The 16,765-nt window shown below is 37.2% G+C and overlaps 1 protein-coding gene across 18 annotated transcripts in view; it reads left to right on the top strand.

Moving 5' to 3' along the window:
- The window catches only part of CCDC171 (coiled-coil domain containing 171), a 341,946-nt gene that overhangs the window by 289,832 nt on the left and 35,349 nt on the right, over nt 1-16,765 (top strand). For all 18 annotated transcript variants that reach the window (XR_008713515.1, XM_055578017.1, XM_055578008.1 and 15 more), the window contains one exon: nt 1,394-1,546. Coding sequence is in view for 17 of the 18 variants with exons in the window: in XM_055578017.1 (XP_055433992.1) it covers nt 1,394-1,546 (153 nt within the window). In the remaining variant the exon portion in view is untranslated. The remainder of the gene's footprint in view (nt 1-1,393; nt 1,547-16,765) is intronic.

Genomic DNA, 16,765 nt, shown 5'->3' with positions numbered 1-16,765 from the left:
TTTTTTTTCCCCAAGTTGAACATGCCTGTTCAACTTGTGGCTTTTCCCCTTTTACAGACTTTTTCTTTTTTCCTTTCTTTCTTTTCTTTCTTCCTCTCTTCCTCCTTCCTTCCAGTCAGTCATTCAGACCATCCCTGAAGATACAAAGATGATTAGATTTGGCACACCATCTGGTCTAGGTAGCTCCTTGATGTAGTGAATATAAACATGTCAATGAATGCATTTCTGCCAAAGCAATAAATGAAAAATTGCATGCAAGCATGAGGGACCCACAGAGAACCAGAATAGAAATTAACACTGCCTTTGGGCTCAAAAGAGGCTTCTTTAAAGAGGTGGTTTCTGAACTGGGTTTTTGAGGGCAAATAGGCTTTCGTTAGGCAAAAAGGTACGAATTTTAACAATTATACAAGTAACACCTACTTCTGTTTCTCAGACATTGCATGTGTTGTTTCTTACTTTTTGTTCACCAGATTATTTCATATGCATATGCCCAAATATCTAGTTTTGTAAAGCTCTCTCAAACCACTCTTCAGATTGAATATAATTTGGAAATTCTCAGACTGTCTACCATTGTTCTAAGTTGTTGCTGTGGTTGGAACATGGTTTTCTTATAAATAATATAACATTGTATTGAACACGTCTTTGAAATGTTTGATTTTACTTTATTGTACTTAAAGTATTTTGAAAGACTTAAAAAAAGATATACTAGTATTCTTGGACTTAAAATTCATTATAGCTTCCTTTAGAAGCTAAAGTTTACAAAATATGATTACACTGTGATACAGAGACCCAACAATTCCCCCAAATATTACACTACTTAGGGAAGAGAAAGAATTACCAGCACTTGCTTATGTTATTTATTTTATTGTATCTAATATAATGCAAGGACATAATTATGCTTTGCTTACAATATAGGAATTATAATATTTACTCTTAATCACAGGATTAGTTCAGCTCCTTTTGTTTCAAAGCACTTGCTTTTTAGGTGGATTGAAAATTACACTAAGCTTATTTCGAAATATCTTGCTTATATATCCATCTACTGTGTGTCTTAAGATTGAAATTTAGGTCAAATTACAACTTGAATTTAACTTTACAAAGAAAATAAGTGTGCCACCTTTAAAAACCGCATTCTAAATTTTAAGCACAATAGATCAAAGTATGCCTTATTTAAATAAATACTCTGGAAAAGAAATCTCAATTATTTTCTCCCAAACTTTCTTAAAATAGTCACTGTTCTCAATGCAAAATGTGAGGTTTAGCTTTATTATTTTAAAGGAAGATGAAAAGTTGTTTATTTTAAAATTTTAATGATTTTGCTTTAAAATTATGGAAATTCTCCTTTGGGACAGCTTTATTTGAATTGTATGTGACACTATTTTTATTTCTGAAGGCTATGATTAAAAGTTTCGTGGATGTCTACCAGCTTGCAAGCGCTAGAATTGCTACATTAGAAAAGGAAATGACATCTCATCGAAGTCACATTGCAACCTTGAAATCAGAACTTCACACAGCTTGTTTACGTGAAAATGAAAGTTTGCAATCAGTAAGTCCTACACTATATTTTTTGTCTTTGAATCTTGGGTCACACTTACACTCATGTTTTTGTTGTTCACCAATATGTCTAGTTTAGAATAAGTGATCAGTCAAGCAGCATAAAATTACCAAGTGTGGAGAAAATTTTGAAGGAAGGAAAGCAATTAATTTTTGCATTGTATCACGTATAAAGATATGCGTATTGTTATCAATGCTAAAACACTGCATCAAGATTCCTTTGTGTTTGGTAGTGCAGCTGACAGTCGGGTCTGGCAGTGTGCATAGTTAAAGCTTTCAACTGTCTGAAGATTCAGTGTGTCCCATTAAAGACAGAATATTATTAATTATGCGTATAACCAAAATGGTAATTAGAACATGTGATTATTCTCTGTAGAAAACTAGACTTATCCATAATACATGCCTAGCTAAAGATGCATGTTGTGATTCATCTATATGATTAAAATTCAGTTTCAGCAGTCATTTTATGTCTTAAAATTTTAGCCCATGATGAAATTTGGGCTCATTTAAGACCAAACAAAATTTTTTTCCATTTGAAATACATGTTTGGGGAGTATAAAAAAATGAATGTGTTTCTGACATAAAGGAATAAAATACAATTTCAACTTTTTCCTCAAGAGCCAGATATGTCAACAATGGGATTCAGAGGGTTATCAATAATTGGAATGTCTTTTTTCCTTTTTTGGTTTGATTTGAATGGATCAAGGTGACTTGTAACGAAAAACAGTATCATTTTGCTATTCAGCTATTGACAAGTTTCAAATGATATATTCAACAGAAAAAGAGTTAACCTAAAGTAACTAGATGCATAGCTGTGGTTTAGTTATTCGGCTCCTTTGAGTAGTAGCTTAAGTGCCAGCATCCCAGTGAAGCTTTATGACCATGGTATTTGAAACTGCAACCACTAACCCTCCCCCACCCCACAGACTCGCATTCTCACCTCTTCTTGCTTGTCTATCTTCTACCTTCCTTGCTTTATTTTTTTCACTATAGCACTTAGCAACTTACACATTTTGTGTTTTATTTATTTTTGTCTATTTTGCTGCTTACCCTCGTAGAGTATAAGTTACATAAAGTCAAGCAATTTGGGGTATTTTCTTCACAGCTGTTAAGGCACTCTAGTGCTGAGAACAGTCTGGCCCATAGTAGGTGCTCAGCAATTGATTACTGAAGGAAGAGTTTCTAACAGTTAATCCAGTAAATGAGCAAACTAGTTATTTGAGATCTGAGATGTGAATTCAGTTGAGTTCAATTTTTAAAATTACTTTGTTAATTTCTTAATGACTGAGTAGTAAATTGGACCTCAAATAAGAGAAGTTAAAATGAAGAGGAAACCTTCATAAACATTTGTATATGTATTTGGAATTCATTCTAGTATTTCTTTAAAACATACTTAGATTTCTTCCTGCTAGTTCTCTGATCCCAGTGGTTAATGTTATATTATACTATGTCAGCTTTGTTGGGTCATACTGTTACTGATTATTCATTCTGTTATTCATATGAGAATAGTTAACTTATGTTTTGAGAAAGTTTGGTAAGGTGGGATTATTTACCCATAGACTCAAAAAAAAATTTTTTTTTACTAGTTATTAAGCTATTGATATCTTAATGAAGGTCTGCTTAATATACCACATGATTATAATAAAGCTTCCCTTCTCAACCTTCTGAGAAGATTTACAGGATATGCTCATCATCTTGCTTATAAGAAGAGGTTCACTTAGGCAGTACTTCTCAAAATGGAATATGTGTAGTGTGAACACTCTCCCCACAGGTTCTGATGTGTCCTAGGACACTGCCGCTTAATCCCATGCTTCTGTGGGATATATGCTATCCAGTCTGTTCCCTGGATAGTTGAGGATCACTGTTTTAAAAAGAATAATAAATAAATAATAAACTATTCCCTGGATCACTGTTTTGAAAAGAATAATGAATTTGTAATAATAAAGGAATAATAAATTAATAAATTTGTAAATAATAAATTAATAATGATAAATTTGTAACTTCTATTTTTCAAGACAGTTTTATATGCATTTTCTGACTTCTTAAGAACTCTCTGAGGGAGGTTAATCTTTTAATTTCATAGACAAGAGGTGATCTAGTTTGGTAGATAAGAGCTTGAGCTTTGGAATTACATCCATTAGAAGTAGAGTCAAGTGTAAATAAGAGAAAACTTGAGTAACATGTTTAAGACAATTTTTTTTTCTCATACAGAGAGAAGTCTAGAAGTAGGTGGGTATTGTCATTAGGTTAGTGGTTCAACTTCTCTGTAATTTCTCTGTCACTCTGTGATAAGATGACAGCCAGATCTAGGATTTGGAATCACATTCAGAGGAATAGGATGGCCCAGCAGTATCTGTTTTATATATATAATAAATCATTGAAAGGCTGTCCATTAAAAATTAAATATTTCTATCATATGTTTATTAAGTATTAATATTTAAAAACTTTAATAGATTACAGATATTAAATATATATTTAAATGTTTAGATATTTAAAAAGGAAAAACCTTCCAAGGAAATTCCCAATGTATTTTCACTTATAGTCCATCAGCTGGAAATGGGTTGTGTGACCACCCTAAGCTCTAATGAGTCAAGGGACAAGGGAATAAGGAATAAATAGATATTGGGTTAGCCAATGATCATGTATCTGATTTGCCATACAAATCAGATATATCTAGATTCCAGTTCAACCTCTGTTAGTTGCTAACTGGGGGGCTTGGGTCTCAGGTTTTCATCTGTACAATGAGGATGATGATACTACTCTCTAATAGAGATGTTGGGAGGTCTAGAGAAGTGTTCAAGGACTTTGCACTTTCCCTTGCACTTAGTAATCCAAAAAAAGTTATCTATGAATTTATTACCATTATCTTCATAGAAGGTAATTGAGATTACACCACAGGAAAAGACTGTTTACTAATATAATATCTTCAGCTTCAAACCATGTCACTTTGTTCTGCTTCCTACTGCAACCTTGAACATGTAACTCCTGCTCTGTGATCACCATCGGTATTTTCCTGTAGCTGAGCTCTCTGCCCTTTCTGCAGCCTTGTCTTCCCACTGACACATTCTTGAAAACCAGTCTATACTTTCTTTGGCTATGTACTCATTCTACTGATACTGTTTTCTTAGAGGGCACCAAAATTTTCTGCTTGCCCTGCTTATCCATTTGTTCCTTCTCATCTCTTTTCATCTTTCTTGGACAATATGAAGCTTCAACTACTTTCTTCTTTAAATACTCACCTCCTTTGTTTCTCTTGTTATCATTTTTTCTTCATTGCCTCTCTGGCCTCTACTTACTTGATCTCTGCCTTCTTTGTATTATTGTTGTTAATTCTTCTCCACCCATTAGTTTAATATTTATTCAGCATCTGTTCTGTAGCAAGATTGATTTTGGTTCTGGGGGTGCCATGTGAACTGAACGAGACAATCTTTGCTCTCATGAACTTAAAATCTTAACAGTGAAGGTAAATATTTTTCATGTAATCACACTAATTAATATGTGATTACTAACCAAGATAAGTTCTTTGAAAGAGAAGAACTTAGGTGTATAAGAGTTTTTTTTAAACAAATGAGCCTACCCTAGACTAAGGTATCAGTTAAGCGTTTTCTAGGTCAATGATGCTTAAGCTAATATCAAAAGACTGGGTATGAGATATCTGGGAATGGTGGCGTGTTGTGTTCCATATCAGGAGGAGAGGAAAACAGACATCTATAAAGGCTCTATGGTGTGAGGAAGAAATTGATAAATCAGCTGGAATAAAGATAGCAAAGGCAAGAGTAGTCTGAGGTTAGAATGGTCTGGAGAAAAGGGCAGAGGTCAGACTTTGTTATCTTTAAGAGCAAAGTACGAGTCATTAGAAAAACTTTATAGACAGAATGATATGTTCAGGTTTGCATTTTTTAAAAAGATCACTTTGGCTGTAGTATCAAGAAACAGTTGAATGTGAAGAACAAAAGATGAGGATGTGTCAAACAATTCCTAGTTTTTTTGTTGCTGTTGTTTTTTGCTTTTGAAAATGGATCAGTGATTTCATTTACTTAGAGAAACAATGGAATGGGGTGACAGTGGATATTGTGAGTTTAATTTTGAGTATGTAAGTTTGAGATACCATTGAGACATCCAGCTAAAAATGTCAAAAATGCTACTTGATATGGAATTCAAGCAATGTGCCAAGCTGTAGATAAAAAATTCAAGTCACTGTTATACAGGTAGGACTTGAAGCTGCTAGCAAGACTGAGACTACATAAGGATGGTTTATAGAGAAAGAAGAGAAAAGGCCTAAGAATGAAGCTTGAAAAACTCCCAACATATAATGCCTGAGTAGAAGAGGATAAAGATGCAAAGGAAGCTGTGAAGCAACAGGCAAAGAAGGAAGAGGAAACCAAGAAAGTATGGTGCCATGAGAAGAGAGAATTTTAAGAAGGGTGATGTTCACTGGAGTCATATGCTGTTGAAAATCAAGTGAAATGAAGACTGAAAATGACCTTTGGAGTTAGTGTATGCAGGCCATTGGTAACCTTAACAGAGGCTCTTTTGGCAAGAGATGGAGAAATTAGTGAAAGTTGACCAAAGGAAAGTGAATTTAGACATCGACTGCAGAGATTTAGCAGTTAAGCAGGAAAAATTTAGACATCTACTGCAGAGATTCAGCAGTTAAGCAGGAAAAATAGGAGTGCAGTGTTCTCAGGATTTAGGAAGTTCTGTTGTAAGATGAGAGTGAACTAAATATATTTTAACATCTTCTTAAAATAGGCCTCCAACAGTCTGGTTTTGACTCTGTTCACTATACTGTCCATCTGGTTATCACCTTTTCCAACTCTAGCTTTTTTTTTGACCAATGTTTGCATGATATATCTTTTTCCATTCTTTTAACCTATATTTTATATTTATAGTGGGTCTCTTATAGAAAAATATAGTTGGTTTTGTTGTATTTATCCATTTGACAATTTCTGGCTTTTAGTTGAGTGACTGGACCATTTGCATTTAATATAATTATTGATGTTTCTGGATTTTTATCTACCATTTTTGTTGTCTTATGGGGATGAAGGTGAAAGCATGATTTCTGCCTTTGTGGATTCTCTTCTAGCAGGGGAAATGGTCACATAAGCAAATAGTAACAATAGGCATTTATAAAGCCTGTAGGAACATAGATGAGGAAGGAGTTCATTCTGCCTAACATTGCTAGAAGAAGGTTCTAAGAAGATGAAATGTTTGCAGGAGTCTTTAAAGAATGCTAGGATTTGACACCTTGTTAAGGGGAAAGAGCCATCAAAAATCTTTGCTTTATTTTGTTTTGAAGAATAGACCTAATGGATATTAGATATATTTAATGAATTACATTACATAATGATTTTTGTGTGTTAATAGAAAATGTATTGTTACTTTAGTTCCATTCCTTCTGTCAATTAAAGTTATCCACCTCACCCCAAATGCTATGACAAACCTAGACAGCATATTAAAAAGCAGAGACATCACTTTGCCGACAAAGGTCCATCTAGTCAAAGCTGTGGTTTTTCCAGTAGTCATGTACAGATTTGAGAGTTGGACCATAAAGAAGGCTGAGCACCGAAGAATTGATGCTTTTGAATTGTGGTGTTGGAGAAGACTCTTGAAAGTCCTTTGGACTGCAAGGATATCAAACCAGTCAATCCTAAAGGAAATCAACCCTGAATATTGATTGGAAGGACTGATGCTGAAGCTGAAGCTCCAATACATTGGCCACCTGATGTGAAGAGCCGACTCATTGGAAAAGATGCTGATGCTGGGAAAGATTGAGGGCCGAAGGAGAAGGGGTAGACAGAGGATGAGATGGTTGGATGGCATCATCAACTCAATGGACTTGAGTTTGAGCAAACTCCAGGAGAGAGTGAAGGACAGGGAACCCTGGTGTGCTGCAGTTCATGGAGTCACAAAGAATCAGACACGACTTAGTGACTGAACAACAGTAACTCACCCAGCCTATACCCACTGGAGCCCAAGACTGCCTTCAGAGGTCACTTTGGACCCTACCCTCATGTGTTTTCAATCCAATCTTGTACCATCCAGTTGCTGCTTCTTACTTTATGACCTAAGTTGATTCTGGCTTTGACTGTTCTGCTCTTGATGTTCTTATTTGGTCTCTGTATTTGTTACTTTGAGCCATTCTGGCTTTGACTGTTCTGTTCTTGATGTTCTTATTTGGTCTCTGTATTTGTTACTTTGAGCCATTCTCAGAACTCTTCTAATGGATCCTCAGGTGAACCAGCTCTCTGCTCTACTACAGGCTCTGTTTACCATCACCTCCTTCCCGTTATATATGGCATTAGAGTCAGGCAGACCTGGAGTGTCCTTTCTGGCACCATTATTTATTACCCACACAACACTATAAGCATCAGTTTCAGTATTTGTAACATGTAGGTGAAATTGCCTGCATTGTAGAATTGTCATGAGATTAAACGGAGACACAGCGTCTGGCATATTGGTAGATGCTCAGTAAATATAGCTTCCCCCTGGCTCAGATGGTAAAGCATCTGTCTGCAGTGTGGGACGGAGAAGGCAATGGCACCCCACTCCAGTACTCTTGCCTGGAAAATCCCATGGACGGAGGAGCCTGGTAGGCTGCAGTCCATGGGGTCACTAAGAGTCAGACATGACTGAGCAACTTCACTTTCACTTTTCACTTTCATGCATTGGAGAAGGAAATGGCAACCCACTCCAGTATTCTTGCCTGGAGAATCCCAGGGACGGGGGAGCCTAGTGGCCTGCCGTCTATGGGGTCACACAGAGTTGGACACGACTGAAGCGACTTAGCAGCAGCAGCAGCAACAATGTGGGAGACCCGGGTTCTATCCCTGGGTGGGAAGATCCCCTGGAGAAGGAAATGGCAACCCACTCCAGTATTCTTGCCTGGAAAATTCCATGGATGGAAGAGCCTGGTAGGTTACAGTCCATGGGGTTGCAAAGAGTCGGACACGACTGAGCAACTTCACTTGCACAGTAAATATTGGCTGGCTTCCCTGTATATACATATTTTTCCAATAATTACATATATTTATGCAGCTAAGCTATATTTATAGCCTTAAGAAATATATGTAAGCAAAAGGAAATCTCTCTATGAGTAAGCAAAAGAACTAAAACAACAGTGCTTTTTGCACATACTAAATACAGTGTTGATGTTAGGTGTTATTGTTATCACTTAATGAGCCAAGGACAGTCACTGTATGCTCCTTTCTAAATTTTCCACCATTTGAGTAGATAAGAATAAAAAGTAAATATTCATTATTACTTAAGAAGAAGCTTAATATATCATGGTAGAATGTATACGTAGAAAGAGATGGATGGTATTGCAGATATGAATAGTTATCTTTAAAAGCTTTTTGCTTCTTTAGGTGACATTTTCTTTTTTGTTCAGAAGCATGTATGTGATGCTGGAGTTCATCTAAGAGGTCTCATCAATTGTACACTTGCCAGAACTTTAACATTTTCAGCATGTTGGTCTTTGACCCATTAACTTAGGGCTGTTCTAGAGCTTTTATCTTGACTAATAGTAAGCAGAAAGCACTTTGAGTAAAGAGCTTTTGAATGCCATGCAACCCAGTAGAGAAGAGTACAGCAGTCAGAACCAATTACTTGTGGGTGTTTGGAGACTGGCACACCCACAAGTGTGGAGAAACACATGATATTTCAATCTGCGAAACATAAGACGCCAAACCCAAATACTTCACTGTGAGTTATGATGCTTCAAGCTACAGTATTGATTTGCCTCATTTCCCTTGTATGCTTAAGCAGTATGTTTTTAATTCTGCAGTACTTTATTTGTGAGAAAATAATAAGTTACAAGTCAGAGGAGCATTCCATTTAATATATTGCAGGGGAGAGATCATCGCATCATTTCTGAGATCATGTCAGATTTGATAGTTGTCAAGTGGTGTTGTTAATTAAGCAGAAAGACTTAGATCTTTTGGTTAAGATTAAAAAAAAAAGAATCTCCTTTATCTTCTTGAATAAAATTTTGTCCCATTTATTCTTACTACATTTTCTTGAGAGAGGAAGTATTGTTTGTTAGTATTGTATAGATGAAGAAGCTGACAGAATCTAAATAACTTAATCTAGGTAAGTTGTTTTCATCAACTTTCAAATACTTTCAGTTAATTCCTGATGTTTATCACTGAGGTTTTAAATCCTTCAAGGAAAATAATTTTAAAAAATGAGCCATAAACCAAGTCTTAATTTGTTGAGACAGGCTGTACAGTGCAGTTCAGTGTACTGTATAAAGGTATAAAGTACAGATTCTTGAGTTTTACTCCAAGGTTTTTATTTAGGGCCCAGTCAGGTTAGAGCAAGGCCTCTGATTTCTTGTCTGTTGCTTTCCAGTGAGATTGCAATGTGGATTAAAACAAATCTTTGCTCTCAAGGCCTTCCAAGTGTAATAGAGACTAGAAGTATTGTACAGCTATTATATAGATTGGAGTACGGGAGACCTGGGTTTGATCCATGGTTTGGGAAGATCCCCTGGAGAAGGAAAAGGCTACCCATTCCAGTATTCTGGCCTGGAGAATTCCATGAACTGTATAGACCATGGGGTCACAAAGAGTCAGACACTACTGAGTGACTTTCACTTTCATATAGAGAATTAACTTAGTTGAGATAAGGAAGGGTAAGGAGGCTATGGATCCAACCAGTCCATCCTAAAGGAAATCAATCCTGCATATTCATTGGAAGGACTGATGGCTGAAACTGAAACTCCAGTTCTTTGGCGACCTGATGCAAAGAACTGATTCATTTGAGAAGACCCTGATGCTGGGTAAGATTGAAGGCGGGAGAAGGGTATGACAGAGGATGAGATGGTTGGATGGCATCACTAACTCAATGGACATGAGTTTAAGTAAACTCTGGGAGTTGGTGATGGACAGGGAGGCCTGGTGTGCTGCAGTCCATGGGGTTGCAAAAAGCTGGGCACGATTGAGCAACTGAACTGACTGACTGAAGGAGAAATTGACAAGGGAAAGCATGGAATGCTGAAGGGCTGGAAAGATGTCTGTCTGACTAGAGCAGCATGAATTAGGTGGAGAATGGGAGAGAGGGTGGAGACTTGCAGAGGAGCGCTGTGGTGCTCTCAGCTTTCTGAGAAGTCCTTCAGAACTCCATTAACTGCACCGAAGACCTCTACCCGCTTTGCTTTATATCTTTTCTCTTCCCAACTGCAAATTTAACGTTTTTCTACTCTCAAAATTCGCTGCCGTTTTATGTCATAACAGCACTTGTTTTACCCTTTTGCTAAATATTGCTTACTTAGATGCTCATTAAATTCATCCACATTTTTATCATGAGCTCCAGCTTTGCCCTTCACATGCTAACAGAGTTAAATAAAGGAAACAAAAACATCCAAAGATGGGACAGCCCAATCAACCTGCAGACATTTTCCTTGATCCTTGACATAAATTTCCAAACTTCTAAAATTTTTCATAGCCCAGAAACTCAAACTTTTTTGGTATACTAAACAGCAGCCTAATAGTAGAAAATCCCATGGATGGATGAGCCTGGTGGGCTGCAGTCCATGGGGTCGCTAAGAGTGGGACACAACTGAGCGACTTCACTTTCACTTCTCACTTTCATGCATTGGAGAAGGAAATGGCAACCCACTCCAGTGTTCTTGCCTGGAGAATCCCAGGGACAGGGGAGCCTGGTGGGCTGCCGTCTATGGGGTCACACAGAGTTGGACACGACTGAAGTGACTTAGCAACAACAACAATAGTAATAAAAATATATATTCCACTGGCCTCGCACTTCTTCTCTAGCCTTTTAGTTTTTGTATGATGTAGTTCAAGTTTTGTATGATTTAGTTTAAGAGGAGCTACTTTTATGATGAATAATATTTGTGTAGTGACCGTAGGGGCAGGATAATATAAATTTTATATTTTTATATATAATTTATTTAAGTATATGCATATATAATTTAGTATATGCATATATAATTTATGTAGTATATACATATATAGTATTTTATTATTAACATTTACTGTTAGATATATGTAGGTATAAATATAAAATATGTTTAGATGTAATAAATATATAATTCCGTTCTTCAGGAATGAAATATTATGAGGGTGGAGCAAGGAGTAGCAAGATTGAGACTTTCCAACTCTGATCGCTGTAGTCAATTAGTAATGAAGTTGTAGAGAACAGAGATGACAGTTTGGCAATGGAATGCTCTAAATATTCCTACCAGTTGTACAGAGTGGTAGCAACTAAATATGCTCTGAGTGTTTCCTGTACCATTTTATCTTTCTTACTAAATTGAATTCTTTGAGGGCTTTGGTTACCTGCTAGATTTTCAGAAATCTGCACTCGGATTTTCTGCAAAAACCTCAAACTCACTGAGGTCTCAAACTGAACATGTTATCTAATTCTACCACTCCCGTTTTCTCAAACTCCTCTTTCTTTATGTTCCTTGTGTATGACTTAGCTGTTCCCCTCACAGCCCAGGGTAACACCCTTATTTTTTTTCTACTTTCCCGTCTCTACCAGTTTTTAATTAGTTGCTGAGTCTTATTATTTCTACCACAGACCTCTTAGATCCCGTTTTTCCTTTCTACCCTTGTATTCACATTGTTTTCCCTGGGTTATTGCAATGGTCTTCCAATGCATTTCCCCGTATGTAGATTTTCCCCTTCCATCTTGTCTGCCACATCAGTGCCAGTTATCTTTCCAACATGCAGATAAGGTCAAACCACAGCTTGACCCAAAACATATTTTGGCTCTATACTTTCTTCTTGAAAGCAAAAATTCTTGATCATTGGCATTCAGGCATATCCCGACCCCATCTGGTTTTTTAGTTTATCTCCCAGTTGGCAGAAGTAAGCGTTCCCTTTGTTATGCTCATTCATCACTGAATTTACCTGTCTGAGAACTATATATTAATCTAAATTATATGATCAGTTAGTTGTTTCTGGATTGCCATATCGTGAGTCTACAAGGTGATATTTTTTTATAATTCATTTTAATGGTCTCACCTCAATAAATGCTGGTTTATTAGAATTGAAATTAACTGGAGGAACATTCCATCAATGCTACTTTTCAGTACACACTTGTTATGGCATTTGTACTTTGCACAAACCATAGTTCCATCTCAGATTTTTTTCCCATAACATTTTTTCTTAATTCCCATCAAACTGTATTTCATGTATTTCTCTAGCAAACACTTAATGAAAATGAGTAGAATCATTACTAGATTATTATACCAACATAAAATTTAAAGTAAATACTTTCAGGTAATACAAATTGAATATTTATTCTCCTCTTTATTACTATTCCTAAAAACCTAAAAAACCCAAAGGAAAATGATTTCTGACAAAGAAAAACATTCTTTTTCAGCATACCACTTAAATAATTTTAAACTTTATCAGATTTGGGGGCCCCTAACTGGACATGGAACAACAGAGTGGTTCCAAATAGGAAAAGGAGTACATCAAGGCTGTATATTGTCACCCTGCTTATTTAACCTATATGCAGAGTACATCATGAGAAATGCTGGGCTGGAAGAAGCACAAGCTGGAATCAAGATTGCCGGGAGAAATATCAATCACCTCAGATATGCAGATGACACCACCCTTATGGCAGAAAGTGAAGAGGAACTCAAAAGCCTCTTGATGAAAGTGAAAGTGGAGAGTGAAAAAGTTGGCTTAAAGCTCAACATTCAGAAAACAAAGATCATGGCATCTGGTCCCATCACTTCATGGGAAATAGATGGGGAAACAGTGGAAACAGTGTCAGAGTGTATTTTTTGGGGCTCCAAAATCACTGCAGATGGTGATTGCAGCCATGAAATTAAAAGACGCTTACTCCTTGGAAGAAAAGTTATAACAAACCTAGATAGCATATTGAAAAGCAGAGACATTACTTTGCCAACAAAGGTCCATCTAGTCAAGGCTATGGTTTTTCCAGTAGTCGTGTATGGATGTGAGAGTTGGACTGTGAAGAAAGCTGAGCCCTGAAGAATTGATGCTTCTGAACTGTGGTGTTGGAGAAGACTCTTGAGAGTCCCTTGGACTGCAAGGAGATCCAACAAGTCCATCCTGAAGGAGATCAGCCCTGGGATTTCTTTGTAGGGAATGATGCTGAAGCTGAAACTCCAATACTTTGGCCACCTCACACGAAGAGTTGACTCATTGGAAAAGACTCTGATGCTGGGAGGGATTGGGGGCAGGAGGAGAAGGGGACGACAGAGGATGAGATGGCTGGATGGCATCACTGATTCGATGGACGTGAGTCTGAGTGAACTCCGGGAGTTGGTGATGGACAGGGAGGCCTGGTGTGGTGCAATTCATGGGGTCGCAAAGAGTCGGACACGACTGAGCCACTGAACTGAACTGAACTGAACTGTTTATTCACCTAGACATAAAATGACCAGTATAATGCCTTTTACTTGCACAGTGGATACTCAGTAAATGTTTGATAATAACGGTGATATACCAAATTAAAATTAACTATTCCTGTGCCTAGCAAAAAGTAAGAGTATGTATAATTTATTTTAGAAATAGAAGTCTAATTTACATAAATCATTAAAAAGTGTATTTTCAGAAATGTATTTCCTTGAAATCTTACTTCACAGTATATATAAAAATTAGCTCAAAATGGATCAAAGACCTAAATATAAGAGCTAAAATTCAGTAAAAACTTAGTTATAAGTCTTCATGGATTTATAAATCTTCTTGGATTTGATGATGAAGTCTTAGGTTTGACACTAAAAGCATAAATAACAAAATAAAAAATAGAGCTCATGAAAATGAAAAGTTTTATGTATTAAAAACACCCCCAAGAATTGGAGAAAATATATATAATTTGTATATCTGATTAGAGTCTAATATGTAGAGAACTCATAAAATTCAATAACAATAAGACAAATACCTAATTTTTAAAATGGGCAAAGGACTTGAATAGATGCTTCTGCAAAGAAGATGTATAGATGACGAACAGACACCCGTCAAGAGGCTCAACATCATTAGTCAGCGCGTGCATGCATGCTGAGTAATTTCAGTCCTGTCTGACTCCGTGACCCTATGGACTGTAGCCTGCCAGGCGTCTCTGTCCAGGGGATTCCCCAGGCAAGAATACTGGAATGAGTTGCTGTGCCCTTCTCTGGGGGATCTTCCCAACTCAGGGGTCGTACCCTCATCTCTTATGTCTAACCTGCATTGGCAAGTGGGTTACTTAACACTAGTACCACCTGGGAAGCCCCCATTGGTCAATAGGGAAATGTGAATCAAACCCTGTTAAGATACCGCTTTACACTTACTAGAAATGCAATGAGAGAAAAAAGGAAAATAGCAAATATTCATAGCCGCACTATACAGAATAGCCAAGAGATGGAAAGAGTCCAAATGCCCATTAGTTGATGATAAACAAATGTGTTATATCCAGACAATGGAATATTATTCAACCATAAAAAGAAAAGAAGTACTGCTACATGTTACAGCATGATGTACTTTGGAAACATTTTGCTAAATTAAAGAAGCCAGATACAAAAGGCCACATATTGTATGATTCCATTTATATAGAATGTCCAGAATAGGCATACTCTATCTCCATAGAGAGAGAAAACAGATAAGTGATGGACCAGGGCAGGGGAGTAGGAAATGGAGAATGACTGTTTAATGGGTGAGGATATATTTTGGGTTGATGGAAAAGTTCTAGAGCTAAAATGGTGCTGATGGTTGCACAACATTGTGAATGTATTGGGTTGGTACAAAAGTAATTGAGGTTTCGGACCATGAGTTTTAAACATTGTAACTAGGCTCAAATAAATCTTTATTAATCAAAATAAGAACCATTACAGTCAACACATTTTTACCAGTGAGAAATAAGTTTGTTTATTCCTGTAGTATAAAAATCCATGCTTCAGAATTTGATGAACTCCTGGAATGCATTTTCTGCCTCCTGATGGTTGTAGAAGTGTTTTCCCTGCAAAAAGTTGTCAAGATGTTTGAAGAAGTGCTAGTCAGTTGGCGAGAGGTCAGGTGAATATGGCAGATGAGGCAAAACTTGGTAGTCCAATTTGTTCAACTTTTGAAGCACTGGTTGTGCGACGGGCAGTCTGGCGTCGTGGTGGAGAAGAGCTGGACCTTTCTATTGACCAATGCCGGCTGCAGACATTGCAGCTTTCGATGCATCTCATCAATTTGCTGAGCATACTTCTCAGATCTAATGGTTTTGCCAGGATTCAGAAAGCTGTAGTGGATCAGACAGGCAGCAGATCACCAAACAGTGACCATGACCGTTTTTGGTTGCGAGTTTGACTTTGGGAAGTCCTTGGAGCTTCTCCTTTGCCTTTAGCTTCTCTTCTTTTCTCAGCTATTTGTAGGGCCTACTCAGACAAACATTTTGCCTTTTTGCATTTCTTTTTCTTGGGGATGGTCTTGATCACTGCCTCCTGTACAATGTCATGAACCTCCATCCATAGTTCTTCAGGCACTCTGTCTATTAGATCTAATCTCTTGAATCTATTTGTCACTTCAACTGTATAATCATAAGGGAGAAATATCAATAACCTCAGATATGCAGATGACACCACCATTATGGCAGAAAATGAAGAAGAACTGAAGAGCCTCTTGATGAAAGTGAAAGAGGAGCGTGAAAAAGTTGACTTAAAGCTCAACATTCAAAAAACGAAGATCATGGAATCCGGTCCCATCACATCATAGCAAATAGATGGGGAAACAATGGAAACAGTGACAGACTTTGTTTTCTTGGGCTCCAAATTCACTGCAGATGGTGACTGCAGCCATGAAATCAAAAGATGCTTGCTCCTTGGAAGAAAAGCTATGACCAACCTAGACAGCATATTAAAAAGCAGAGACATTACTTTGCCGACAAAGGTCCATCTAGTCAAAGCTATGATTTTCCAGTAGTCATATATGGATGTGAGATTTGGACTATAAAGAAAGCTGAGCACAGAAGAGTTGATGCTTTTGAACTGTGGTGTTGGAGAAGACTCTTGAGAGTCCCTTGGACTGCAAGGAGATCCAACCTATCAATCCTAAAGGAAATCAGTCCTGAATATTCATTGGAAGGACTGATGCTGAAGCTGAAACTCCAATACTTTGGTCACTTAATGTGAAGAACTGACTCATTGAAAAGACCCTAATTCTGGGAGAGATTGAAGGCCAGAGGAGAAGGGGATGACAGTGGATGGGATCGTTGGATGGTATCACTGACTCAATGGACTTGAGTTTGA

This window comes from Bubalus kerabau, chromosome 4 (genome assembly GCF_029407905.1).
Source record: "Bubalus kerabau isolate K-KA32 ecotype Philippines breed swamp buffalo chromosome 4, PCC_UOA_SB_1v2, whole genome shotgun sequence".
In the NCBI taxonomy this organism is placed as follows: domain Eukaryota; kingdom Metazoa; phylum Chordata; class Mammalia; order Artiodactyla; family Bovidae; genus Bubalus; species Bubalus kerabau.
This window is presented reverse-complemented; position numbering and strand designations above follow the sequence as displayed.